This window comes from Lontra canadensis, unplaced genomic scaffold (genome assembly GCF_010015895.1).
Source record: "Lontra canadensis isolate GAN:19392208 unplaced genomic scaffold, GSC_riverotter_1.0 scaffold72, whole genome shotgun sequence".
In the NCBI taxonomy this organism is placed as follows: domain Eukaryota; kingdom Metazoa; phylum Chordata; class Mammalia; order Carnivora; family Mustelidae; genus Lontra; species Lontra canadensis.
This window is the reverse complement of record NW_022631066.1, coordinates 9,166,666-9,193,929: the sequence shown is the minus strand read 5'-3', so window position 1 is coordinate 9,193,929 and position 27,264 is coordinate 9,166,666. Positions and strand designations below refer to the sequence as shown.

Genomic DNA, 27,264 nt, shown 5'->3' with positions numbered 1-27,264 from the left:
AGCTGATGCCTGCAGCTAGCCAGCTTGGACAGACTCCCAAAGCTGAGTGTGGGGTGAGCGTGGGTAGTGGGCAAAGGAGAATCTCCAGTACCCCACATTTACACTGATGGAAATTCCCTGATAAGCACTGGGAAGGAAGATGGTGAGAAGAGCAGACAGGTGCAGCAGAAGGAAGAGACTGGCTCTGCTCAGTGGGCTCTGATTTTAGCCCATTAGCCAAACTGAGAGCAGACTTATGTCCATTCTCAGGCACTGAGGGATCCACCTTCTTTCTTTCTGCTTTTATTCCTTCCCTCCCTCCCTTCCTCCCTCCCTCCCTTTCTTCCTTCCTTCTCTTTTTTGGGGGTAAATTTCCTCCTACCACCAAATATGTGGCTCAGTGACACACGCAGCACGCGCCCAGTGAATGCTGGTTATCTTTGCTTTATTTTCTCAGTTCTGTCATCCATGGTGGTAGCTCTTTTTCTCAGCTCTGAGTCACTGCAGATTTAAGAACTATGTGGACCAGCATGGTTAGGGATCAAACCCTATATCCCCTGGTGGAGGCTTCCCTTGAACTTCCCTAACTCAGTAGCAGCACTCTTTGTTTCTAACCAGCAGGGAATCTAAGTCTCTCATATCACAAAGCCCACAGCTATCCACTTGGTCTAGAGAATAAGATGGTTATTTCAAGAGAGGAGGAAAGTGGGGGATGAGAATGTGTGTGTTGGTGATGGTGGTAGAAAATTGCAAAACAGCATACTAGTAAATTATATGACAAGTACAACCGTTTTAATTTCTAATAGTGCATGAAGGCAGTCAGTGAGGGGGAACATAAATATGTATGCATTTATTAAGTACTTGGTAACACTAGCATATTACCTGTGTGGGTAGAAATCAAAAGACTGATACAAAGACACCCTCTTTAAATGCTTGAGGCTATCTCTAACTAATATGTGCTTCATCACCTTGTCAAACTGTCCTCCATGGTAGATATTTTTGAAAAAGGATATTATGATTTGAATTTTGTCCTCCCAAAAAGCCTTGTTGGAGTCCTAACTTCCCTTTATCTGAGATGTGCCTGGATTTGGAGATAGGGTCTTTAAAACCAGGTCATTGGGATGGACTCTAAAGACTTCTGGCCTAAGGAAATATGTGACAGTAAATTTCTGTTGTTTTAAGCTACCCACTTTGTGCAACTTTGTTATGGCAACCCTAGGAAGCTAATATAGAAAAGAAACATGGAGTTTTTAATAATTAAAAATTCTTATAGAATTAAAAATTATTAAATATGCTCTGACCCTACAACAAATTAAGTGAATAAAAGTTAAGTAAAAAAATTTAAAACCAGGAGGTCCACTGTTACTGCTTAAAAAAAAAAAAAATCCACCTACATGTTGGAGAGCACAGCAGTTTGCTGATAACTTGATTGTTCCTACAATGCAGTGCATAATCAAAATAAGCAACAGCACAGAGATATTAAGAACATCCACCCTGTGTCATATCATGGTGCCGATAGAAGCTAAATTCAAGACTTTTTATTGTCAAGAGGCGCTAATACCAAGCTACATTTCCATGTGGATTTTGGCCAACAATCATAAATAACAGAGAACTTGCTCATAAACAGTTCTGAAAGGCAGTGTGTCAGGCAGATGGTATTTTGGGGGTGGGGTCGGGGAGAGTTTAACATGGCCAAGCAGAGTTGTACTTTACACACACTGGCCGTTCTACACTTGCTGTTGACTTCAGCATCCCTGGGGGCTTATGGTTTTACTCAGCTTCCAATGGAGTCTAAAGTTGCAATGCTTTAAACATGTCATGCTAAAGAAATCAACCTTTTCATGTCATTAGAGTTCTGAAGGAGAAAATCTCCTATATTGGGGCAAAGAGCATCAGACCTTATGGATATCAGGTCAAGGTTTTCGTATTTTAGGCACCAGAGTGCCTTATACTCTATGGGTAACCCATGAGTATGGCACAAATTTGTGTGACTCCTAAGGGAATTCCGCCTTGTCACAGAATTCTACCCTGAGTTTAGAAAGTACTGATGCAATTGAGTGTCTACATATAAAATGGCTGGAAGTTACAAAGATATCAACAGAATTTGTTGAGAAGATCGAGATTTCACTGCACACATCTACACACAACTACAAAGCCTTTTACTCCTATAAAAGGCATGCTAAGATGTTTTTTCCCCTCACTGTGAACATGTGCAGGGTTCCAGTGGGGCTGGCCTGGAATAGATCCTTCTGTGTGTATTTTGGTGGTCTTGCCCCTTTCAGACGAGTTTGTGCTGGGATGATGCTTTGATGGTCAGCTACGATATGACTGCATCTCAGATCGGGTTTTGCATTTTTTTTAATCTGGGATACGCAGGTACCCTTGAACCATCATAAGCCTTTAGCTATATCGAGGCTTTGAAGCATGAGTGACATACAACGTGAAGTGAAATATTCATCCTACTGCTTGCTTTAGGCTATAAAGAAAGCATGGAAATATGGGGTTCTTCTTACTGGGATTCATGATTACTGGCCAGAGAAACAGCAGGTATTTATTTATTTATTTAAAAGATTTTATTTACTTATTTGAGAGAGAGCGAGTGCGCACGGACATGAGTTGGGGGTGGGGGTGGGGACAGAAGCAGACCCTCCTGCTGAGCAGGGAGCCCAATGCAGGCCCTGATCCCGGGACCCCAAGATCATGACCTGAGCTGAAGGCAGATGCTTCACCAACTGAGCCACCCAGGTGCCCCAGAAGTGAGAGGTATTTAAATATCTTATAGGGTATAACCAGTAAATTGCTCTATATTGAATTTAGATAAATATCAGAACTCAAAATTAAATGTGTACAACAAATAAATGAGTTCTAATGAAATACAAATTAAAATATTGCTTGAAAGCAATTACCAAAATATCTTAAAATACGGACAGAATTAGGAAGGAAATAGTGTATTTAGGTTAATGCAAATTGATCTAGTGTTCAGAAGAAACAATATGTTTTTAAGAACTAAAAAATCTTTATATGCTTTGACCACGCAAAGACATGTTAAGTTCATTCATTGAAGTAACCAAAAGAAACCTCATGTATGGAAGTATTCAATTTAATGTTATTCTTAATATGGGAATCTGTGAACAAGTATTCCTGATGGGAGGGGAGATGGTTAAACATTGGGAGATGGTCCACTAACTGAATAAAACTTTGGGTCACTATTATAGTAACATTGCATGGACACTATTCAATAGGAGGATATAAAAATTCATTACAAAGACCCTGGGACTTTGTAATGAAAGCAGATTACAAAAGTTCATGTTCCCCATGATTACTGTGGACATAGGTATATTCATTCATTTATTCTAGAAATGTTTTAGAGCACTGATTATATAGCAGATATTGGTGCTAAGTGCTGTAGACACAAGGTAAAAAGGTATATTTCCTGTTTTCATTAAGGGTTAGTCCAGCTGAAAGATAGTCATGCAAACAAATGGAAAAGTGTAGTTATTCACAAAATGCCTTTGGAGGGCAGGAGGGGACTTCAAGTTGGCTGAAGACACTGGAAAGCTTCATAAAAGAGATAAGATTTTTATATGGACAAAATTTGAAAGGCAGTGTAGAGAAAAACAATCAGTTGTATAAGGGTGGAGATATTTGAAGTAACTTATATTTTTAAAAATATCCTTATTGAGATTTGATCCACATATTATAAAACTCACCCATTTAAAGCGTACAATTCAATATTTTCTTGCTGTGTTCATGGAGTATGCAAGCACCACCACAATCTAAGTTTAGAACATTCTCCTCATCCCAAAGAAATGTTGTATTTTCTCTTTCAAATTTCTTCCATTAAATGTTTTTATAATAATAGAAAATCAAAGCATAAAGACAGAAACTTTTGATCTCTGCCATTGTGGGAATGCTTTTCATTGTGTGCAAAACAAACCACAAGTACATCATCGTGTCTTTATTTTTTCATTTTATTAGTGACAAGGTAAATAGGTATGTGACAATCTTCACAGATATCTACACATGTATTTAAATAAGAGAAGAAAAAGAAAGGAGTTGAGTTGAAAGAGTGGGGTTTCAGTGGCAACTAGTTCCTGTTGTTTATTGTATAAAAATCTCCCAAGAGTATGAAACTTGACATTTGCCCATTTTTTCCACGCCTTCAAACCAGCTGCAAGAATTTCAGCAGGGATATCTAAAATACACATAGACTCTAACAGAGGCATGGTACAACATGAATTATGAAAGTGGTTGGCAACGCTCTATGGGAAGGAAATACTGTCAGTGCGCTGGTAGAGTGTTCCTCAAGTGGAAAGGATGCTCAGGAACTGATGACTGGTGAGTTTACCTGATCTCAGGTGTCCCCCTTCCTCCATTTGCTTCCACATCTGAGGTGGCAGAGGGGACCACTGTGTGCATGATGATCCTCTGTCAAGTGCCTGTAGGTAGCAGTGCCCATCCCTCTAGAGTGGACCACTCTTGGCTGGGACTGTGAGGACCTTGCTCCTTCTGGGTCCCAGTCTTGTTCCTAGCATCTCTACTTTCCTCCAGCTGTCTGTGCAACCCGGTTCATGGGGTCCTCCACTTATGTAGCCCTAGGAGTTCTGAGTTTTTTCACCTATGTTAGCTTAAAAGGCAATGGGTATGTTTTCTAAGGGACATTTTATGACCCCAAATCCTGAGGAGCGAATCCCTATTGGCCCAAAGTCAGGCATGATGACAAGAGTTAGGGCATTTCTTGGGGGCAGAGAAAGCTATTGGGTATTCTTCCAATTATAAACAGCCAGCCAGCTCCCTGTAAAACCAATTCTTCCTAGAGGCTTAACATGGAAGACCCCCAGAGGCTAGTGTGGGACCCTCAAACTCTCTCTGAGGCACCTGCGGTTCTCACCCACAGTCAGCCATACACGCCGGGAGCCAGACTTCAGTCCTCACACACTTGAAACCGCTACCATGACAGGATTTAATTCACAAGTGGGAAAAATATGAACTGCATCAGAGTATTCTCCCATGTGCCTTGCATTTGGTTTCCAGTGAAGCTCTGCAGCTGCAGCCAAATGGCTTGCCTCCAGGGTGAGGCATGACAGAAAATTTAGTGTCTGTGAGTTGGGCTCATGTTTCCGATAAAGTGTGATCGTTGACATTGGGAATACAAATTTTCCAACTGTGTTGTAAACTGAAGGATTTTGGTCTGCTTGCTCTATTATATGTGATATTCAGGATATTAATTTAAAAATAACTAATGCCAGTGTAAACATGCTTTAGATACATAGGTCTATAAAATATTGCACATAAATATAAAATTTGTTCAGCATTTCTTCATAGTAATTTTTCATTATCATAAAAAGGATACAAAATTGAGCGGGTTACATGAACTTGGCTGGTCAGGTTTACTTAAAAAATGATGACATGATGCACGGTTATGGATTATTTACAAGAGTTTTAAACATCAACTTTTCGTGATGGTTAAATTTTAGATGATGGGAGAGCAGCCTAAATAACGATTAGTTTCCAAAGGTGTATGTACTATAAAGATTAGCAGTAGAAATGAGTAGTAAAGTTAGAATAGGCAATGGCAGATAAAATTCTTAGGAATTCCTTTTCTGGGTTCATCTCACATCTGCATAACTTTATATTTCTTTCCCATGTATGCTTCACATGTCCTCCCTGTGTATATAAATTTGAGGTATAGTGGAAAAATAGGTATTTAATCCCAAGCTAAATATTGGCATTGCTTCTTATAGATATTAAGAATAATGTTTACCCATATTGTAAAATTGCTTTTTTATTAATGGACTCTAGAAATTTTACCATTACTTTTAATTACTAGACAGGTTCACAAATACCTTGAAATTTATGTATTGCTAATTAAGTCAATAGGAAGATTTTTGTTTGTATAAAAGGAACTATAAATACAACATTTGCAAAGCTAAATGAAGCAGACGTGAGTTCCTGGAAATTGTGAATAAAAGTGATTTCAGTTAGCAGGTGATGTAGTCTTAAGTGAAACTGTCTGCTTTTCTTTAACACTGTCTAAATCCTGAAGAAGCTCTATTAATTTATCTGCACAAGATGGTTATCTTAGGAGGGAATTTAGTGAGTGACTCTGAAAACCAGCTAACCAAATTGTAATGTCCAAATCTCCCAGAGGACCAGACTATCCGCCTACGGACATGGAAAATAAATAAATAAATTGTTATCCTCAGTTGCAAGATCATCTTTGTCATTTCAAAAGTACTTTCACAGTACCAACAACATCTGCTTGTCTCCCTGAGCCATAACTTCATTAGAAACATTTCTTTTCCATAGGGAGGTGTCAAACATTCCGTTGCATGCAGTAGTGTTGGAAGGTTCGGTCCTAGTTCACCTTCCGAAGTCAACTGTGATTTAGACAGTTCATCTCTGTGGCTTGAGTTGGATTTACCTGGAAAGCAACTTGAGTTCCCATGCCCATTTCAGACATCTGCCAAAGACAGAACGACTAAAGCAAAAGACAACTTCCATGATTGCTAATGGTTTCCACAGTGCTGAGGACAGACGTTGCATCGCCCAGAAGGGTCTCTGGGCTCTGTGGCAGCTTCTCCAAAGTGCAGCATAGAGGAGGTGATATTTCTGGGGTGCTTCCATTTCCTAGGTCACTGGCAGGTACAGGGAAATCTCTATTGAACCCTTGTGTTCCTTCTTCTCCTTGAACAGGACCAGTGTTCACGTGCTTTGAGTTTGGGTTTTTCCTTTTCATGCCTCCGCTGCTTTCTCATCTGTCAATTGCTCCCTGTCATTCATATCATCTTGGGGGGGGTCTTGCTCTGTCAAAGAATCCGCACTATAAACCAGAGAAAAGAGGGCTATAAAATCACATCGCTCTGGGAACGGGCCGAAACTCCTTATTCTAAGGATTTTCACTTTCTGTGTTTTCTAAGGAAATCAGAGCTCTGTGGATATTATCTGTCTGATTCTCCAAATTAGGAGGGGAAAGCAGAGTATTCTTTACCTGCAGAGAAGAATTCATTGAGTAGTGCAGAGTGTTTGGGTCCTTCCTCCTATCATGTCGTGGTAGTGGGGTAATGTCCCTGTTTTGTATAATCCACTTGTGGACCTGGCGTTTTTTTTTCCTGATATTATAGCTACAAGGCCCAAAGACTTCCTGTCTGCTTTTCTGGATGCTTTCTGGAGCCTGCAGAAGCACTAACTGCTGAAGTGTACTGTAGGCTACCTTGGAATGGAATTTAGGAAAAAGAGAGGAGATGTTTGCATATCTCTCTGTACTTGTGGAACACATAGCATACAGAGGAAAAGTAGATTGATAATTTCTTTCAATCTCAGAACATCTTAGTGACTTTCCAAAGATCAACCAGCAGCTTGAGGAAGAAGTGATTCTAGAATCTTCATCCTCCCGAATTTCTATTAGTATTTGGTTTAGAAAGCTGGAACATCAGTTCTTACTGTTTCTTACACTGAAGCCAAATTCACTGGGTTTCATTGAGAACTATTGAGTTGTCTTTTTTTTTTTCCCCCCCAGGACTAGTACCATATTCTGTCAATTGCCATATGTCATAGTATCGTTTATGGAAACAAAGATACTAGAAATAAAAGAATAATGTAAGAGTCTATTTCTAAAGGCAAACTATGCAGTAGACTCTGTAGGCTCAGGATGGCACAAAACAGCTTACAATAATGATCAAAAAAGCCATATTTCACTCACGTGGCAAGGTGTTCTCAGTTTACTAAGTAAGCTACATAACTGTTTTAAAATTAAAATACACTATGATTTTGGGGAACCACAACAAAAGTAGTTAACTCAGATGTGACCAGATTAATTACTCTTATAGTTATATAATTGTGACACTGTTCCTATTTTGGAATAGAAAGCTCTGTGAAACTGGGTAGTCGTATTGGTTTTGGGCCAGAAACTAATGCCTATTGCAGATTTTTACAATAAACTTCAGTAAAACACATGAAAGAGTACATTAAATCTTCCTAATGGAGTTGGACTAATTGGCAAGATACAAAAAAACAAATTCGAGAATATAACATGCATGATCTCTTTGGCCTGATAGTGCAAGTATCAGTTAATTACTATATTAATCGCATCTGCATAGTGCTTATAGAGAAACATCTCAGAGGATAGCTGATAGGACCATGTCAGTAAAAAAGCTTGAGATCTTGATCCAAGCATACTGGAAAGAGGATCACAGGTCTCAGCTAAGAAAGTCTAACTCTCTCTGTATTTATTTACAAGAAAACTCAAGATAAAAGCGGCGTTAAACACTCTTGGTCTTCTTACATGTCAGCTATACACGCATAGTAAGTTTGCCAAAACAAACATGATGCAATTTTCCTGTTATGCCTTTTGGACTGTTAAAAATTCCCAAATCATTACTCTGGCATTGTCTTTCTAAATCTCTAGGTGTATCCTTGTAAATCCTCTCAGTGGCTTCTCTAATCAACAAGAAAAATAAAAGAAATAAACTTACCTTCCATAAAGCTAAGGTTAAGATGGCCAGAACCAATAATCCAAGAAGTATTGCTAGTATTATTACCCATAATGGGATTGAGAAGGAAACATTTGGAGTTGCCCAAATAACGGATGTCTTAATCTGAAATGGAAAATAAAGCAAATGAGCTCGAACTCTTGGGTGAAATAAGGCAGTAATTATCACTATAATACTGGGGGGGGGGGTGGTTTCGTTCTGAAAAGTTCCATGTAATAGTTGAAATCATCTCAGGGGAGATCTGAATGTCTAAAGCACTCAAACATAGAATCTTAAAAACCAGCACATTCTCAGGTCCCCCAGGTTGGATGGAAGATCTAATTACAGACGCCTGGTATGTGTTTGGCTTAGATAAGCCCAGAAACCCTGACATGGAATTGAGGTAGACCAAGACTTAGAACCAACGAGGTGGAAAGGAATGATCTTAAATTGGGCTGGACCTTTTATGGCAGTAATGACTAAACGTAGACCCTCCACAAGGCCAAGTCTGTCCACACACATTTCCCCACAGAACTGAGGTAACCTCATTGAGAGGTGAGTTGAATTGGATCCATCAGACTGCTGAATATGAAAAAAAGATTAGAAATCGCCTAATCTAACCCCCCATTTTCCAGATGAGATAATTGAGTCCCAGACAGGCTCAGTGAGCAAAGTGAATGCTAATTGTCCAGATGCATTGGGGCTGTCTTCAATCCTAAGTCCAGGTTTCAGTTGCTACTAGAACTCATTTTACTTCCCACTGGTGCTAGGGAATTTGGAGGAAAAAAGAACCTTTCAGCAGACCTGCATGCATCACCTCTCCCTCCCCACATGGGCAGAGCAGCTCTCCTGCCCACGTGCCCTTGGATAGCCAGTCAGCAAAAGAAGATGTAGACCCCCAGACAAAACCAAGAAGAGGCCCAGTCATGATGCTAACACCCTCTGCCAAAGAAGAGAGAAGTAAAAATATTCTTGGATCTAAAATATCCTTCACCAAGGCAAGCCTATCTGGTTTTAAAGAGAAGTAAGCACTGCTCAGTTGAACTAGTCCCAAGTTCTCCTTGCTTTAAGTGTGCTGGTTGGAAGGATCATGGGTTGGGTCCCGACACCTGCTCAGGAGCTCTAGGCCACAGTTCTCTAACCTCCAATCAGGAGATAGTAGAGGCATGGCCAAGGTCGATGGCTCTGGGATGAGTCCTGGCTGGACACATACGGGTGTTTTCGTAGCCTACACCCAAGCATGGGGTCCTGACCATGCTCAGCTCTTTCCTCTGCATTCTTAAATTGGAGCATCCTACCTCTGTGCTTCTCAGCTTGTCTGGCTTTTCATTGCTCCTTCATCTTGGTCCATTTCCTCTATGCGGCAGACATCCTGATGACTTAATTCACTCAATTCTCCAGCCCCAGATATCATTTACATCCAGACTAAACAAAGGCACCAGGAGTAGAGAGTCTGCTAGTCATGCCGCATGCACAATGGTGCCAGGGACTTGAATCCCTGCTCTCAGTGAGAAAGAGGCTGGCCTTAACCTGCTCACCTTATCTCTTCCTCCTTCTCCTGCTAACTCCCGTTGCTGAGCAGTCCCTATTTCATCCAGCACACCAGCGGTAAATGCAGCAGTCCAAGACCATGCTGCGATTAGCCTCACCCCGCTTGCTGCATGAAGCAATGCACCGCAAGAACTCAAAGCAGTCATGATGCCCCTGGATTCTGCAGCCACGTAACTTATTCTACACTGATCCTTTATGTGTACATGGCTGCATGAGCAAGACAGGGATTGATGACTTCTGAATCACCTCTCTTTATATTCCTTTCCCTTGGTGAATTACATCTAGTACCACCTATGAAAGCAGTGCTCAATCCTCATCGTAAGGTGCTCAGAGAAAGGACATGAAGTGGTCTTTCAAAATGATCCTAATATTGCTGGAAGCAGACTCTTACAGTTTCAGTAATGAGAATTTCAGAATTTTAGAACCACAAGGGATAGTAGTGATCATGTACTTACCAGCCAGTTACAGTGAGCCAGGAGAGAGGAAATATGGAGCCATGGAAAATTCTGAGGTTTCTTTTCTTTGCTTTTTTTTTTTTTTAAAAAAGATTTTATTTATTTATTTGACAGAGAGAGAATGTGTATGCATGCAGGCAGAGCAGCAGGCAGGGGAAGCAGCAGACTCCCCACTGAGAACCCTGGGATCATGACCGGGGCGGAAGGCAGAGTTTTAACCAACTGAGCCGCCCAGGTGCCCCAATTCTGAAGTTTCTTATAACTGTTTCTTCCCCCTGAGTATACCTCTAAGTGCACTGAGGAAACAACATAGTTTCCAGCTATATTGGTACATGTACTAGAGATCCCAAAATTTATCAATAGGTAACTTACAGTAACACAAGGAACCATGTTCCTGATTTACCTTATTAATACCTTAATTTGCCTCTCATGGTGTCATGTTAAGCATAGGAAACCATCCCAGTTTTATGGAGAAAGAAGGGCCAGAGGGCCACACCCTATTCTGTTCAATTTGTTAGGTTAGTAAAAAGCAATAGAGCTACCAGTGACTTTGCTGGGTTCCTTTGCCTCTCGACTAGTATAGGTTTTGGTGTTATTATCTAAAAAACTGGTCATTTTGTAGAAACAAGTAGGGAAGGTCACTTACAAAGAGTTAATAATGATATGTGAAGGCTTTTTTTTTTTCCAGCAATGATGGAAAAATATAAATAAAATATTTAATTGAACAGGAAATGCTTATTAGGGTCTCCTGAAGCAGAAAACAGCTTTATAGGTATAATTACAAAATCTATTGGCTTTTCATTTGCAGTCACCTCCAAAGTTCCTGACAGCAGTGACTTAAAAACATTTGAGAGTAGATGATCCCTCCTGTCCTTTTAGTTCTAAAATTCTGAAAATCTCATCACCCAAATGGTCATCAGTCTGCTCCCAGTAACATTATGTTCACTTAAAAAATACCATGTTATTCCCTTTCTCTTGAGTATTTTACAAGTGAAGATTACACATGTCATGTACATTTCCTGTAAGTCATCATATGTAATTAACCAGGAGGAAAGGACAAAGAGTTTTAAAAGAAAGCAAACTGGAAAACTTCCCCCCTGCGTCTGCTTTCTGCTTTTCTTGCCTGCTGCCTTTAGGACATCCACTTGGCACTTAAGCTGCCCAAACTTCTCAATCTAAAATGCAAGCAGCTGCAAAGACCTTCCTTGGTCCCTGGTGTTTTCCTAAACGTATCTAGGCTTTGTACCGCATAGTCAAGAAGTCACTACGTTGAGGACAGTGGAAATACAGAAAATCAACAACAGTGCCGCAGAGCATTTCTCCAGATTTCCACTGCAGGGGAGCTAATTGGTTGTTGCTAGAAAGAGGCGGATAAAGAGTCAAGGGTGACGCATCATTGGAGGAGTCATACATGTCTTGGAAAGGCAGGTCTTTCTGAGGACACATTGATCAGGGAGTCATATGGCTTATTCATGTGTATAAATGCCAGTGAGGCATTTCCTTTATGGGTGGAAACAGGTAAAGACCAACTTTTCCTGAAAGTCAATGCTCTGTATAAATTAGAAACTTAAACTACAAAGGCGAGCTTACTAGGGAAAGACACTGGATCACTTTTATAGGACCAAAGCTTATTTAAATTTGTATTAGAGCTGTGGAAATTACAGAGTGGTTTTGGGAACACTTGCCAAGTAATAAAATGTTGGAAAATGCTAAAACTTTGTTAGTATTTATGTTTGTCTTGCAGCTCATTTCGGTAAGCCCACAAGAAACTTCGTTATCCACTGGATAACCAATAGGGAAAAAAATAGGTCTTAATTTTCGGTTTCTTATGACAAAACACTGATTTTAGTGTAATAATTTTTCATTCATTTTAAATAAGATTTATTAAATACCCCATGTTCTCTGAAGCTCTGTAGATATGATCATCAGCTCTAAGCTGAAACATTCTGTAACCCTGCTCTAAATCAGTGCAAGCCAATAGAAATATAATGTAACCCACAAGTGTAATTTAAGAATTTTCAGTAGCCATGTTAAAAAAGAGGAGAGGTTAATTTTAATATTTAGCCCTAAATATCAAAACTATTATTTCAACATGCAATTGATACCAAAATATCCCCTAAACATTTTAAACTCTGCTTATTTTTAAAATGAAGTCTCCAAAATTCAGTGTGTATTTTATATGTGCAGCACATAACAACAAACTAGATTTTCAGTGGTTAAAGGGAAATGTAGTCTCACAGAAAAAACACAGCTGCATTTAATGGACAAACACCTTACATAGCAACAGTTTTTAGGTTTACATTTAAATGAGTTAAAGTAAAACTACTAGTTCATGCTCACCATGGCCACCTCTTAGGTACTCACTAACCGCATGTGGCTGATTGCCACCACACTGGACCGCACAGCTCTAGAACATTTTGTATAATCTCACACAACGTTGTATTCGCCCATTTACCTAAGTCCCTCCTTATAAGAGTCATTCCTTAAGAAGGTGGTCCCAAGGCAGAAGGTGGGGTATACTGAGAACTAAAGTTTCCTTGAGAATATGGGCAAGCGATTACATATATCCACTGTTTTAAGAAAGAAGGGAAATGTTGACTAACTGAAGTAAATACTTAAAATTTAGGGAGAAAAACTCAAGTGTGTGCCAACTAACCAATAAACTACTCCAGTTTATTTTCATGTATCAAGAACCTACAGCTATTTAAAGAAATGGCATAGAATTTTAACAATTCACTTATAATTATCTGCAACTTTAGGAAGTGAGATTCATAAATTTTAAGTGGTTTAGATTTTCTTAAAGTGATGCTAAGTAGGGAACATTTAATCTTACCTTCATCATGTCATAAATCTTGTTTTTCTTTATTATGGTTGAAAGACTATAAATAAATTTTTAATATGCCTACATTTTATCATTGACATTTACGATATGTTTTTGTATATTTTGACAAAATACCAAGGTAGAAGGAGAAAGCTCCCTTGTATTTGCAACTGTAATTAATGTTGACATCGGACAAAATCTTGTATAAACATACTTCGTAGGGGTCACAGGAATGTTTTAAATGAATGTACCAAGATACCCTACCTACAGTGCCATTTAGAACAAAATAATATCATAAGGTGGACCAGCTGGATGCACATTTTAGCAACATTTAAATAACCCCTATGAGATAAGCAGTTTGAACTCCAAACAGTTGTTTAATATAGTAATTCCATTTTAAGGTTCTGAAGTTGTGCTAACAAATGAAATGGATTCACAGTTTTTGTATGAGGTTTTCAATAAGGATTCTCATGTACTCTTCTATAATAACTACTGTTGGAGTTATACTAGACAATAATATTCCCTCCTAGGTGTCAATTATGGAATTCAGATTTAGTGGGACAACATATAAATGCCAATGTTTGTTGCTAAACAAAGAAAGTGTTCAAGTAACTGAATCCTGTTTTTACTGCTGTGCTGTAATGATTGAGCATTCAATCATAGCCCTTTGCATCAGGCCACTTTCCCTTATCTCTGAACACAGCAAAGGTCATGTTTCAAGAGTTCCTTACAAACACAGACATGCTGTAGGTAGTGATAGGGGGCACTCTTTCCTTCAATGTGTGAAGCTCACATGGGGCTCCAGAAATGGTTGAATCATGACCATGTTGACAAGGGAATACAAACTAATTATCCCATGCAAGGGCATAGGAAAACAAGTCTCCTTACAAAAGAAGTATCTGGGAGGGTTTCCCCATGGGCAGAGTATGGATTGGAGCTGTTATGGTTCTCAACCTAGTCCAACTGATAGAGCACCTGAAAGCAGTTCCCTTTTGCTGCATTCTTTTCCAGATGAAAATGACCTTTGAGAAGAACTCACTTAAAAAAAAAAAAAAAAAAAAAAAAAAAAAAAGCCAGCTCAGAGCACAGTCCTCTCAAACCAAGCCACAGGAAAATCATTTCCCTGCAGCACAGAGCAAACTTTCCACCAGCCAGATCTTCACTCTGTCAGGTATTGGGAGACCTGACAGTACCTTCATTCCTAAATGTTTTTCCAATAACCTTACCATAAATGATGTGGTAAATCATCCACCTCAGATAATAGGGCTTTTAAAAAATACAGTGACAAAGGTGGTGGGAATGGGGGAAGAACATGTATCAGATGATTTTGTGGATCTTTTGAGATGAGTTGAGAGCAGCAGGCTGTCACCTGTGGCCAGTACAGAAAGACCCAACACTGTTGACGGGATTGGCTGTAACATATGTTTCTGGTATGGAGCACATGCTTTGAGAAAACAAAGGGACCCAGATTTATCTCCCTGAGAGAGACAAGCCTTTGAACCTCTTTGGATGAACATTCTATATTAAAACGCAAAGCCTCTGTCTTCTAGGTTGAACGTAAATCCAAACTACAGCAGACATCTTGTGAGGGAAAGAAAGTTGAGATAAATGAAGAAAGATGTGGCCGTGCTTACTTTAAAATGCCACCAAAAATTTATGAAAATATTTTGACATTTCCAAGCTGGGCTTCTTTGACTTAACCAGGGAGGGTGAGACATTTTGGGAGGGTTACTATTACTGAGACTTGAGGTGTACCTTGTTCCAGGTATAATGTAGGGCTTCAGAGACATCATTTTACTAACCTTCTCAACAATGCTCTCAGGTTAATATAACAGCCTGAGGGAGGTACAGTGATTTCCCGAAGATTTCCTAATCAGAGTGGGTGGAGCCAGGATGAAGCCCAAGAAAATGTGTGTGTGTGTGTGTGTGTGTGCGTGTGTGTGTGTGTGTGTGTGTAGTAATATAATCCCATTTTTGTTGTTTTTTATTTTTCAAATTTGATTTTTAAAAATTTTCTTAATTTACCCATATAGTATATTCTTAGTTTCAGAGGTAGAGTTTAGTGACTCATTAGTTGTCTGTAACACCTAGTGCTCATTCTAACACCTAGTGCCTCCTTCATGCCCATCACCCACTTATCTCATCCCCTGCCCCTCTTCCCTCCAGCAACCCTCGTTTGTTTCTGAAACACGTTTGAAATATGGGTCTTGCTCTGTGTTGCCTGGCCCTGTCCTAGAGAGTCCTAGTGCTTTTATTTAATTTTTAATTTTTTTAAAAAGATTTTATTTATTTGACAGACAGAGATCACAAGTAGGCAGAGAGGCAGGCAGAGAGAGAGGGAGGAAGCAGGCTCCCTGCTGAGCAGAGAGCCCGATGCGGGGCTCAATCCCAGGACCCTGAGATCATGATCTGAGCCGAAGGGAGAGGCTTTAACCCACTGAGTCACCCAGGCGCCCCTTAATTTTTTAATTTTTTAAGTAAGTTCCACACCTGGGGTGGAGCCCAACACAGGGCTTGAACTCACAATCCTGAGATCAAGACCTGAGCTGAGATCAAGGGTCTGACGCTTAACCAACTGAGCCACCCAGGCACCCTCTTAGTACTTTTATTTTATTTATTTATTTTCATTTTATACTCTCAATAGATGCTGAAAAAGCATTTGACAAAGTACAGCATCCTTTCTTGATCAAAACTCTTCAAAGTGTAGGGATAGAGGGTACATACCTCAATATCATCAAAGCCATCTATGAAAAACCCACAGCGAATATCATTCTCAATGGGGAAAAATTAAGAGCTTTTCCTCTAAGGTCAGGAACATGGCAGCGCTGTCCACTACCACCACTGCTATTCAACATAATACTAGAAGTCCTAGCCTCTCAGTGTTTATAAAGCACAGTGCCAGGGTTGTACCCGACAGACATCCTCAATCCTGATATTTGCGGTGAGGTCTTAGCATATATGTATTTAAAGTCGCGTGAGTGATGATGCTTTGGATACTCAGGGTTGAAAATCACTAATCAAAGGATTCATCTAATTTAAATTGCTAGAATTAGATTAGGATAGAAAGATTAAATTTTATAACTACATTTTAAGACCTAGGCTGATAAGACGTCATGACAGTATCAACTTAACCACACCAAGCAGTGCTTCTCAGACTGTACTGTGGACCTGATGCCCTGATGATTGTGATAAAATGCAGGTCCTGATTCAGCAGGTCGAGAGTGAGGCTTGTTTCTGAATTTCTGATGATTTCCTAGGTGATGCAGAGGCTGTTGTCTGCAAATTGCACTCTGAGTAACCAGGGTTCAAGTGGGGGTTGTATCCAGGGAAGGACCTGGAGGTGAAGATTTAAATCTTACAATTTTTCCCAGAACTCTGGCTGTAATCATCTTCATTGTAAACTCTGGGTTTGGGTGACTGTGCCTGCTCATCCTCTGTCCCCTGTGTCTGCATCCCTTCTCTGTGGCCCTGCCATCTGCTGAGGATGACAGCAGTTGTATTGTGATAGAGACCCCCATCAGTAAAGTTTAATAGCCCCAATTAAAAAAAAAAAAAACATTTCATTCAAATGAAGCACATAGTGTACTCTTTTTTTTTTTTTTCCCCAGCTGAAAATTCTAGTTCTTTGCATGGAAAGGAAAGATGACTAGGGTCATCCGGTTGTCCCTAAGGAGGAGATTCCTCCCCCCCCACACCACCTCACTCATCATGCTGTCTTTAAAATTAAACAATCAGGACAACTGCATTATAATCATTGCTATCTGGACTTCTTCCAAATAAAATCGCTTGCTTAAAAAGTAGTATTGGGGGACACCTGGGTGGCTCAGTTGGTTAAGCAGCTGCCTTCAGCTCAGGTCATGATCCCAGTGTCCTGGGATCAAGTCCCACATCGGGCTCCTTGCTGGGCAGGGAGCCTGCTTCTCCCTCTGCCTCTGCCTGCCACTCTGTCTGCCTGTGCTCACTCTTGCTCCTCTCACTCTCTGACAAATAAATAAGTCTTATAAAAAAAAAAGTAGTATTGGTCCTGTCCTGTGATTTTTTTGAGTAGAAATTAATAAATAAATTAAATAAATAAATAGAAGTAAATAAATAAATAAAACTATCAGTTTAAAAATTTGATCAAACAATACTAAGTCATTTCCAGATGTAGACAAGAAAATAGTGATCTGGAGAAGGTAACTTTCCTCAAGTCGGTATAATAAGCACTTAAACATAGCACAAGATGAATGGTGATTTAAAAAATAAGTATTTAATTATTGTGCCTCTATATTTTTCAGATACTCACTGCTATGCTTCCCTCTGGGAGTTTTGCTGGTTGATCTTTATAAGGCATCTTCTTAACTTTGAAGGACACCAGGGATGCAAGAGAATAGGGATCATTTTTTCTCTGAAATTAGAAATATTTATTTCAATGTATTCCATTAAAATATTTTAAAAGTTACACAGGAAGGAACTTTTATAAATTTTAAAAATTATAGGAAGCCATACAGTGGTTTTCAGTGTTTTCCATTTCCAAAGCAAAATGTCATTTTCCTTCTTTCTTCTTTTTTCTCTTTTAAAAAAAATTTTCCCTATCCAATCATCTATCATACATCCAGATACCTTTTGAGGCATCCATCCCACTGTCCATCCAACTGCCCACCCAGTTATTCATCCTCTTCTCAGTTCTAAAAAGAATTTGTCTTATTAACAAAAGACTTGGTACAATGAATGTTAGAATAAAAACAGAAAGTCAGAGTCCTAGAAAGGGGCAAGCACAAGGATTAATATAGTTGCTGCTAGTGAAGAACGAATGGGAGATAGAATGGGTTATAAAATTCTTAGTATTTGATAAAGGGAAATATTTTAGGAGAGAGACTGATACTAAATTATAAAGAAATTTATCCCATTTCATCTTATACAGAAGACCCAGAGAAGGCTTAGTCTCAGCACTGTTAGGATTTTGGGGTTGGATGGGGGACTGTCCTGAGCATTGTAGGATGTGTAGTAGTATCTCTAGTCTGTACCCACTAGATGTCAGCTCTACCCCACCTCTACCCCATACTTCTACCCACAACTCCACCCCAATTGTGACAAACAAAAATGTCTCTAATTATTGTCAGTGTCCCCCATGGAGCAAAATCCCCTTGGTTAAGAACCACTGACTTAAAGCCATAGAGTTTTTGGTAAAACTTTGCAGCAAAAAAATTTTTTTGTTTAATTGGTTCTTATATAAACTGTTGATTAAAGTCAAAGGAAAATATTTAAGACTCAGTCAAGGAAGGCCGTTTTGAGAACATAAATTTCTGTGGTTCCCCACCATTTAACTTAAGACAGTGATTAGAGCTATCCAGTCTTGGGCTGTAGCTGGTTCATAATGGCTCTTAAGAGCAGACTTAAAATTTCAGGAATTTTGAGTATCGATTGTCAAACAGAGCCATTATTAAACTTCTATATATGTAACTTTCAGAAAATTATATTTTTAAAAAGGTAATACATACTCAAAACTCAGTATTTATTAACTATTTTGTTGTATTTTACTAGTACCTATGCTCTTCATAGTCTGTTGTATCTGGAAGGGGAAATACTATATAAATGGTGTGCTAGTGCCTCTCTTCCCAACTCCAGATTTGGTGATGTCATGCTGGCAGCTTGAAATTGGCCATGGTGGGAATATTTACACCATGGGAATCAGAAAATGCTACACACTGGAGCTTTCCTCCCTCCCACAGAGCAGTTTATTAAACATTCACCAGCACTTCACCATTTATAATCCAATGTTGGTTTTCTGAGGCCAATCCATCAAGTTGGACTGTATAATTTTGTTTACATTTTTTTTACAAAGTTTTTCTTTTTCCTGTGACTGAATTTTTTTTCTCCCAGCAATAAATCCCATTTCCTCTAGATGATAAGGACAGGCTAGAGTATGCAAAACTTTTAAATACTCAAGTCACTGTATCTTTGGCTTTCTCCTCCTTTCTACCCTAACATTCTAAGATAAGTAATTTTATTCATTTGGAAAAATTATTTTTTGGTTATTATTCTTTGGATGTTCTCTTGTCTCCTGGCTTTTCCATTTTTAACTGAAAGTTGAAGTGTTTTTTATTTTTTATTTATTTTTTAAAAATTTTATTTTTAAAAGATTTTATTTATTTATTTGACAGACAAAGATCACAAGTAGGCAGAGAGGCAGGCATAGAGAAGGAGGAAGCAGGCTCCTCGCTGAGCAGAGAGCCCGATGTGGGGCTCGATCCCAGGACCCTGGGATCACGACCAGCGTCAAAGGCAAGGGCTTTAACCCACAGAGACATCCAGGCACCCCTGAAATGTTTTTTAAAACGTGGAAAAACTTTGCTCATAATATCTGGCATGTATTTGGTGATTTAAACCAATTTTCTCTACCATCCTGGCTGGTAGGCACAGAAGGAACATGACCAAATTCTGGGCATGCGATTCTGCATCACAATTATATACTCACATGTATGTCCATGCTCCCCAAACTCCAATGAACAAGTTTTCACTAGTCTCCAGGTTCAATTAAAAAAATTGATAGAAAATAATTGTCTTGCTCTTGAGGTTGTATCTTTGAGGAACAAATCAGCAGAGACCTCCGTCTCTGTCTCAACTCTAGATGGGAAGTTTTGTCCTGCCTGATTCTGCATTTATGAATACGAAAGTTTCTTAATGAGTAAAAGGTGGGATTTGAACTCTAGAATGTAGAACATGGAGAAACATGTTTCTCTGAGGGGATTTCTATTTACCTCCTGTTGACCTGCCCCTCCACTATTTGATTCAGTGATGCAAACTGACACAGTCTGGGGCCTGAACAAATTAAGGTGGTAGGCAAAGAGCCTGCAAACAATATATCTCATAGATGGAACTACTCTTTATTTTAAATTATTCTCCAAAACCAAGGTTTCTTTCCTCCTCTTCAGTAGGAAAATGCATTTATTTTTTTCATTTTCTAGATGCTCTGGTGCTCCAAAGAATGGGGAATGTAAGCAGTTAGGCTACGGTCAGCTGGGGCGGCCCCAAAGATACGCTAGTCTTATGACTGCAGGTCAAAGGCATGGCACAGGTAAGTATTTAATTCATGAACAACAGTTATGAGCACAGTCATATTATTGATTCCACTTTCAAAGCTGAATGTTTTCAGCCAGGGTCTTCACATAACAACTGCATTTTTCTTAGGTTTAAAAGAAATCTCCTCTTCCATATAGCAATCTACTCGTGTAATAGCAATCACTGCCATACTACAGGCAATTTAGGTTTGAGAAAGCAGCTGGCGTTAATATCCCTTGACAATATCTTGGACCTTTGGCCAGCCCCAGCTAGCTATCAATCCTCAGAAAATGCCCTGCTCCTCTGTCACTGCTGCATCATTTCGACCATGGTTTGCAGCTCACTAGCTGCTTCTATTCTGCATATCTGCATAATGATTTGCTTATGATCTTAAAACTAATAAAAATCCTTTAGCTGGTAACAAGTGGAGAGTGACGTTTTTGAATTGGTTAAATACATGGTGTGGCTGGTAACATCTCGAGCCCTTCCACCCCGACCTTCCCACTGCTTAATTCCTTCTCAAGAATTCTTTTTGACCACATAGCCCATGTTTAAGTACTCAACATTTGCCAGAAACAAAGCCTTATATGATGACAAAACCCAAGCAATTACTGGTAAAATCTTACACTGTGAAGGATTGTTTCCAGCAACAGTCACAGGACAGGGTATCATTTAGGACTAATCTAAACAAAATCTGTTTCTGACCAGTTTGCATGTTCACCAAGTGGACAGAAACAAACATAATGCAGCAAATCATGTCATGCAAGAATTGTAAACTTTCTAGTTTGGATTAGGAAGGCAGAAAATGTTTACCTCCTTCTGGATTGCATGACAAAACCATTAAAGACCTCCAGTATGTAGTATATTCTTAGAGCAGGAGAGTCAGAGAGGGAGTGAGGGAAAGAGATTGCAGTAAGGAAGGCACTCTTCTTTGGCATTCAGATTCCAAGACTGGAATAAGCAGAAACTGGGCATGTGGAAATGTGGGCTATGGCTGTGCATAAATGCTGGTGACTTGAGCCACTCTTTTCTCATCTTGGTTTTGGCTCAGGTCATGATCTCAGGGACCTGGGGTCATTGAACCCCACGCCAGGCTCTGTGCTCAGCAGGGAGTCTGCTGGAGATTCTCTTTCTCCTTCTGCCCCTCTCCCTGCTCTAAGAAGTTAATCATCTTTAAAGAAAATAATCACATTTCCCTTGACTGTGGGGTCATAATGATTTTAGTTCTTCACCAAAAAGTTATTCTCCCTTATTTCAGTAGGATGTGACGCCCAAAGTAATAGAAGGAATGTATGGTTATCATTGAAGTCTGTATGGGCTTGGGAATTAGGTGAGACTGCTCTCCTCAACTCCTCAACTCTGAGATAGGAAGTAACAACCCGAAAGCAGAGTAACCATGAGCAAATTGATGGAAAGGAAGTGTTACTTGAAGAGGTGCCTGGTCCATAGTTGGTACTCCATGGTATTTGTTTAGTGAATGAATAAATAGTGGTTTAACTAAAAAAAAACAAAAACAAAAAAAACCCCAAATCAAATAAATTGTGTACTGCACTTATCTCTGGTACAGGCATTTAAAACTGGGGGTTATTTTGCCCCCCAGGGGACATTGTCAATGTCTGGAGACAGTTTTGATAGTCCCCGCTGGGGTGTGGGTTGCATCTAGTGGCGGGGGCGGGGGGCAGGGATACTGCTAAACATCCTATAAAGCACTTCCTATAAAGCATTTTATAATCCTATAATGATGGGTCCCCTACAATAAAGAATGATCTGATTTGAAATAGTATGCTGAGATTAAGAAACCCCACTTTTGGTTAAAGAAAAAAAAGCTTCACAACCGCCATTTCAAAAATACCTTTAACTTTCTATTTATTTTAGAAACAAAACTAAGATTTGTGAGACTACAGAAGTATTTTGAATCCCAGAAAACATGAAAATCCAGAGCTATTAAATTCTGTATTTATTAATTAGACTCAAAAGCATTTTACCATTTGATTTTCTACAGTGCAGTGAGCCAGATGAATTTTTTAGTAGTTAAAATATGAGCAAGAATGCATAGATTTGGTAGGGTTTTTAATTTAGCTTAAATTAAAATCCTCTCTAAATCCTTTCTAAACAACAAGATCACAACATAGTAATATCACTTAAATAAATAGCTCTTCCCAAATGGAAAAATTAATTTGTTTAGTATAAAAAAATCTTAAAACTTTAAAATGCGCACAGTCCACAGAATTATCTGTGGCAGCGTGAGATGCCACAGTACAGATACCCCGAAGCAGCCAAGAATTTACTTATCACACTTAGATGGAATGTCACTGAGATGTGTCCTGGCTGGAGCCCAGGCTGTGGGAATATCCCTTTTTCCTTCTTCATTGATTTCTATTTTGACCCTTTTGGGCATACAGCTTTCACTATGCACTTGTACTCACCATCATTCTGCTAATATTTACTAAAGAACTACTATGTACTGGGCGCTGGGTAGAAAGTGGTGAGCTAAATAGATTTATTTGAAGCTAAGTTGGTGTCTAAAGGTCTCAGGGACTCAGGATATTTACATTGTCTTCACCTAAAAGATGAAGGATTATTACTCAGCCATAAAGAAGAAGGAAGTCCTGCCTTTTGTGACAACACAGATGGATGAGAAGGGCATTACACTAAGTAAAATAAGTCAGAAAAAGACAAATACTGTATGACATCACTTAACATGTGGAATCTAAAGAAACAGAATTCAGGAATAGAGTAGGTCAGGTTGTTGGTTGCCAGAGGCTGGGGGGGTGGTGGGATTGGGGAGATGCTGGTCAAAGGGTACAAACTTCCATATACAAGATGAGTGAGTTCTGGGTATCTAATATATAATTAAAAATACCATATTGGATTCTTGAGAGCTGTTAAGAAAGTAGATCTTTAAAGTTATCACCTTCCCTACACACATACACACACACACACACACATACACACACAGGTAATTACATGAGGTGATAGAGGTGTGAACTAACTTCAGTGCAGTAACCATTCCAAAACACATCCATGTGTCCAATCATCATGCTATAGCCTTAAACTTCCATACGTTATATGTCAACAATGTCTCAATAAATCTGGAAAGAAAATGTCTTCACCTGATGGGAAAGATGACCAGCTGATCTTGGCTGAATATCTCCACAGACGTGTCTTAACAATTTTAAAAATTAAAAACATTAAAATATGTTTAAAAAATTAATAAAAATGTTAAGTTAAAAGTTAAAATTAAATCTAAAATTTTTAAATGAAAAAATTCAGAATGTTTTAAATTTAAAAATTAAAACATTTAAAAATCCCTTTTTGGAAAACTTCCTGCCAAGCTTTTAAGGAGAGGTTCCCTTGCAAGTATGTGTTATTACCTGGAGGAAGGTCTTGGCCCATAACCGTGATCTGACTTTTAGGACGGCGCTTTCTCCTCCTTCTAGCCTCCCCACTACACAGGAGATCTGTAAGCACTCGATATTTGTACAATTCTGCAACAAAGCAAAACAAAATAAAACCAAACAACAGCAGTGGTGGCCAATCAGTGTCTTTAAATTGTAGTGGAAAATCAACATTCAGTTTATCGGCACTGCATTTTCTCAGAAGTCAGCACCTCATTCATAAATCATTCATTTAAATGACAAACAATTACACAGAAATGACCAAGAGAAAACACAGTTTGGTAGTCATGATGCATCAGTTTTACTGGTGGTGTAGAGATAAAAGGGAACGTGTAATACGACACAAGATTTAAGCTTCTTTTCTTTCCTAAGGACTTGAAACAACCCTCCTGTAACAGTGATTAGATGGTTCTGTTTCAATTTCATTACTCAGAACGTGGGAAGACATTTCTTATAGACACTTACAACACCTGACCCTGGACTAAGCAAGTCCTGAAAAGGCTTCAGAGGAAGCTCCCTCTATCTATATTATCTCAAAGGCCCAGTGTTCTCAACCCATTTGTTCTAAAACATTCTTCTCTCTCAATTACTTCTTGGTGATAAAGCAGAATCTTTAGTTCCATCCATTAAGCTGTTTTTAACCTAGTTCCTAGTTCTGCCAACTTACAGTGGGTAACTTATACTCTATGAAATGCATGTTCCACGGACGTATTTGTTATGATGACATTCTACCTGTCAAATCGTATTTTCTGATTAGATCCAGTATTTGGATCCAATTTATTTCAATTTATTTATTTCAGTGGACACTTCTCATCCATTTTCTGTGTACCTAGGTACAGGATGGTACTTCTTGAATTGTATTCTGTCACTGATTTGAATTTCTCGAGTGGGCTATGCTTTATTTATTTCTCACGTCTTCAGCACTGGGCTCTGGCCTATCGATGCTCAATAAACGCTAGTTTATTGAATAGTATGAGGAGGATTTAATGGAGGCATTTCACTTTAATGAAATTGCTAAACCACAGAGTAACTTGAGGGACATATTGCCATGAAAATCTTTTCCGAGAACCTCCAAATTCTCTAAAAGCAAAGCACTCAGGAAGGCATATCTGATAAATTCCAAGGAGGTCAGACTTTGACATACTGCTTCCAAATTCAGGTGGCAGGGCTGTTCTTGTTCTACTAGGGGTTGGGGCACTGAGGTGTTTGGGGTTTTGTGCCTCCAGCAGGAGCAAGAATCCTGGAAGCACTGCAGTCCATGTCCCCTGTGAGGACCCTCATGTTTACCTACATGTCATTACTGACATGCTGTGTATCTCCAGGCCCACCCTCTGCAGGCAAAGGAGGCAAGTGAGAAGGAGGTGATTCTTAGAAGCCCCCCGGAGCTGTTGGTCCTGGTGAGCTAGCTCTGTTGGAGGATTCTGGGGAAAAATGAATCTTGAAGGGTGAGAAAGAGTGACCTAGCAGTCTAGGCAGACAGGGACAAGACCAGTGCATGTTCAGAAAAGTGGAGAAAAGGGTACTCGGGGCCAGGGTGGACAGATGGAAATGAGAGAGCAATGAGAGAAAGTCTAGGTGGTAAAGTATGTTCCTATTGGAGTCAAGGAGTTTAGATTCTATTCAGAAGGTCCCGTTTAAGCAAGGGCTATGATGCGGTTTGGGTTTTACGGGCAGGTGTTATGGGAGGCAATAATTGGGAGAGGAGATTGGAAGCAAGGAGGGTGACAAGGACTTGTTACGAGAGTTCAAGGGAGAGGGGAGGAGGCCTTGAACTAGGTATGGGAACAGGGTGGGGGAAGATGAAGTTTGGGGAAGTTCAGGAAGTAGAATGGGAGTTGGTGACAAATTGGAAATTGGGATGAAGGAGAGGGAGGACTGGAGGGAGCCCTTTTGGCTTGGGGAACTGAGTGGATGGGCACTGACATTACTGAGATCGGGAATTCTAGAGGAAAAGCACATTCTGGGGGTCATGGAGACAGAGTTCTGGACATGTTGGGGCTCGGGTGGCTATCAGGCATCCAGATGAACATAGACGCTGAGCCCCTCAAGTCTAGAGTGCAGTAGGGATGGCTAAGATGGCAGGAGGCCTCTAGGCATGGCTGTAGTTGATGACCATGCAGAAAACATTTCCCTGAAGGAGCTAAGTCGGTGGGAGAGGGGAAAGACCCGAGGTTGGTATCCTGAGGTACAGGGACATCTGAGGCTGGGCAGAGTAGAAGCCCACAAACAATTCTAAGAAGGCACAGGCCAGCAGACTGGAAGAGAACCAGGGGAGAGTGTTTTGTGGGAGGCCAAGGGACAGGACAGTTTCAGGAAGCGGTTAATAGTATCATAGGCTGAAGAAGGTTTGAAAGATAAGGTTTCTGTAAGCTGAGGAGGGAAGGGACAAGAAGAAAGCCTGGCAAGAGGAGATGGTATGGTCATTGTAAGAGCAGCAGGGGCCTGAGATGAGAAAGACAAGGACGTCCTTGGGCGGAGGAGAAATGTATTTCAGTGTGGCAGATACGAATTTTTCTTAATGCAAATTGGAAATTATGATCCCAGCACAGGATGTTGGCACTTTGCACTTTCAAATTCCTAATCAGAAATGGGATTCAGTAAGTTGTTTTTAACTAAACAAAAACCGTAGGAAGTCTTATTGAACTTTTGATTTTAGAGTAAACTTTGTATAATCACTTTCTATCCAGAACTGTTTTGACTTGAGGACATGGGGAGGCATATGATTTGCAATTTTTGAACCAATAAAAGACAAAAGAGAATAAAGCACGAATTAACAAAGTCAGAAATGGAAATTAAGAATTGCTTTGCTCTCATCTGGGAGTAATAAGTTTCTATGATACTCAGGAATTAAAAATAATTTTGCATTAAAAATCTTTAATGAGAAAGAATGGGATGGAAAAAAACCTGACCCTACAACTGAAGTGCATATAATTTTCTTTCTTTTTTTTTTAAGATTTTATTTATTTATTTGACAGAGATCACAAGTAGACAGAGGCAGGCAGGGGGTGGGGGGGGCGGGCAGGAAGCAGGCTCCCTGCTGAGCAGAGAGCCTGATGCAGGGCTCGATCCCAGGACCCTGGGATCATGACCTGAGCTGAAGGCAGAGGCTTTAACCCACTGAGCCACTCAGGCGCCCCAGAAGTACATATAATTTTCAAAAGAATTTTAGCTACTGATCATCTCTCCTGCCTCAGTGTACTCATGAGACTTAGACTAAAGCGAAAATCGAAAAACATAAGTAAACCCTGATTTTCTAAATTGTTGGTTCCTATAGGTTTGCACACTGGTTCTCCAGAGGGCTTTCACATTGATACTGCATGTTAGAATTCTATAGATGCCTATCATTGTTTTCTTTTTTCAAAATTTATTAAATTTTTTGTTGAAGTATAATTGACACATAACATTACATTAGTTTCAGTTTTATGACATAATGATTTGGTATTTGTATATATTGTGAGATGATTGCTCTAGTAAGTCTAGTTACTATCCAACACCACAAAGTTATAGTTTTTTTTATGATCTTGAAGAGCTTTTAAGATCTGCTTTCT

General features: G+C 39.6%; 1 protein-coding gene across 1 annotated transcript in view; it reads right to left on the bottom strand.

Annotated features, from left to right (window-relative positions):
- Positions 1-3,932: 3,932 nt before the first annotated feature.
- The window catches only part of ITGA8 (integrin subunit alpha 8), a 185,470-nt gene continuing 162,138 nt past the window's right edge, over positions 3,933-27,264 (bottom strand). Inside the window, exons 27-30 of the mRNA XM_032880917.1 lie at positions 23,693-23,806; positions 17,563-17,664; positions 8,454-8,576; positions 3,933-6,802 (exon numbers count right to left, since the gene is read on the bottom strand). Of these exons, the coding sequence (XP_032736808.1) occupies positions 6,764-6,802; positions 8,454-8,576; positions 17,563-17,664; positions 23,693-23,806 (378 nt within the window). The 3' untranslated portion in view covers positions 3,933-6,763. The remainder of the gene's footprint in view (positions 6,803-8,453; positions 8,577-17,562; positions 17,665-23,692; positions 23,807-27,264) is intronic.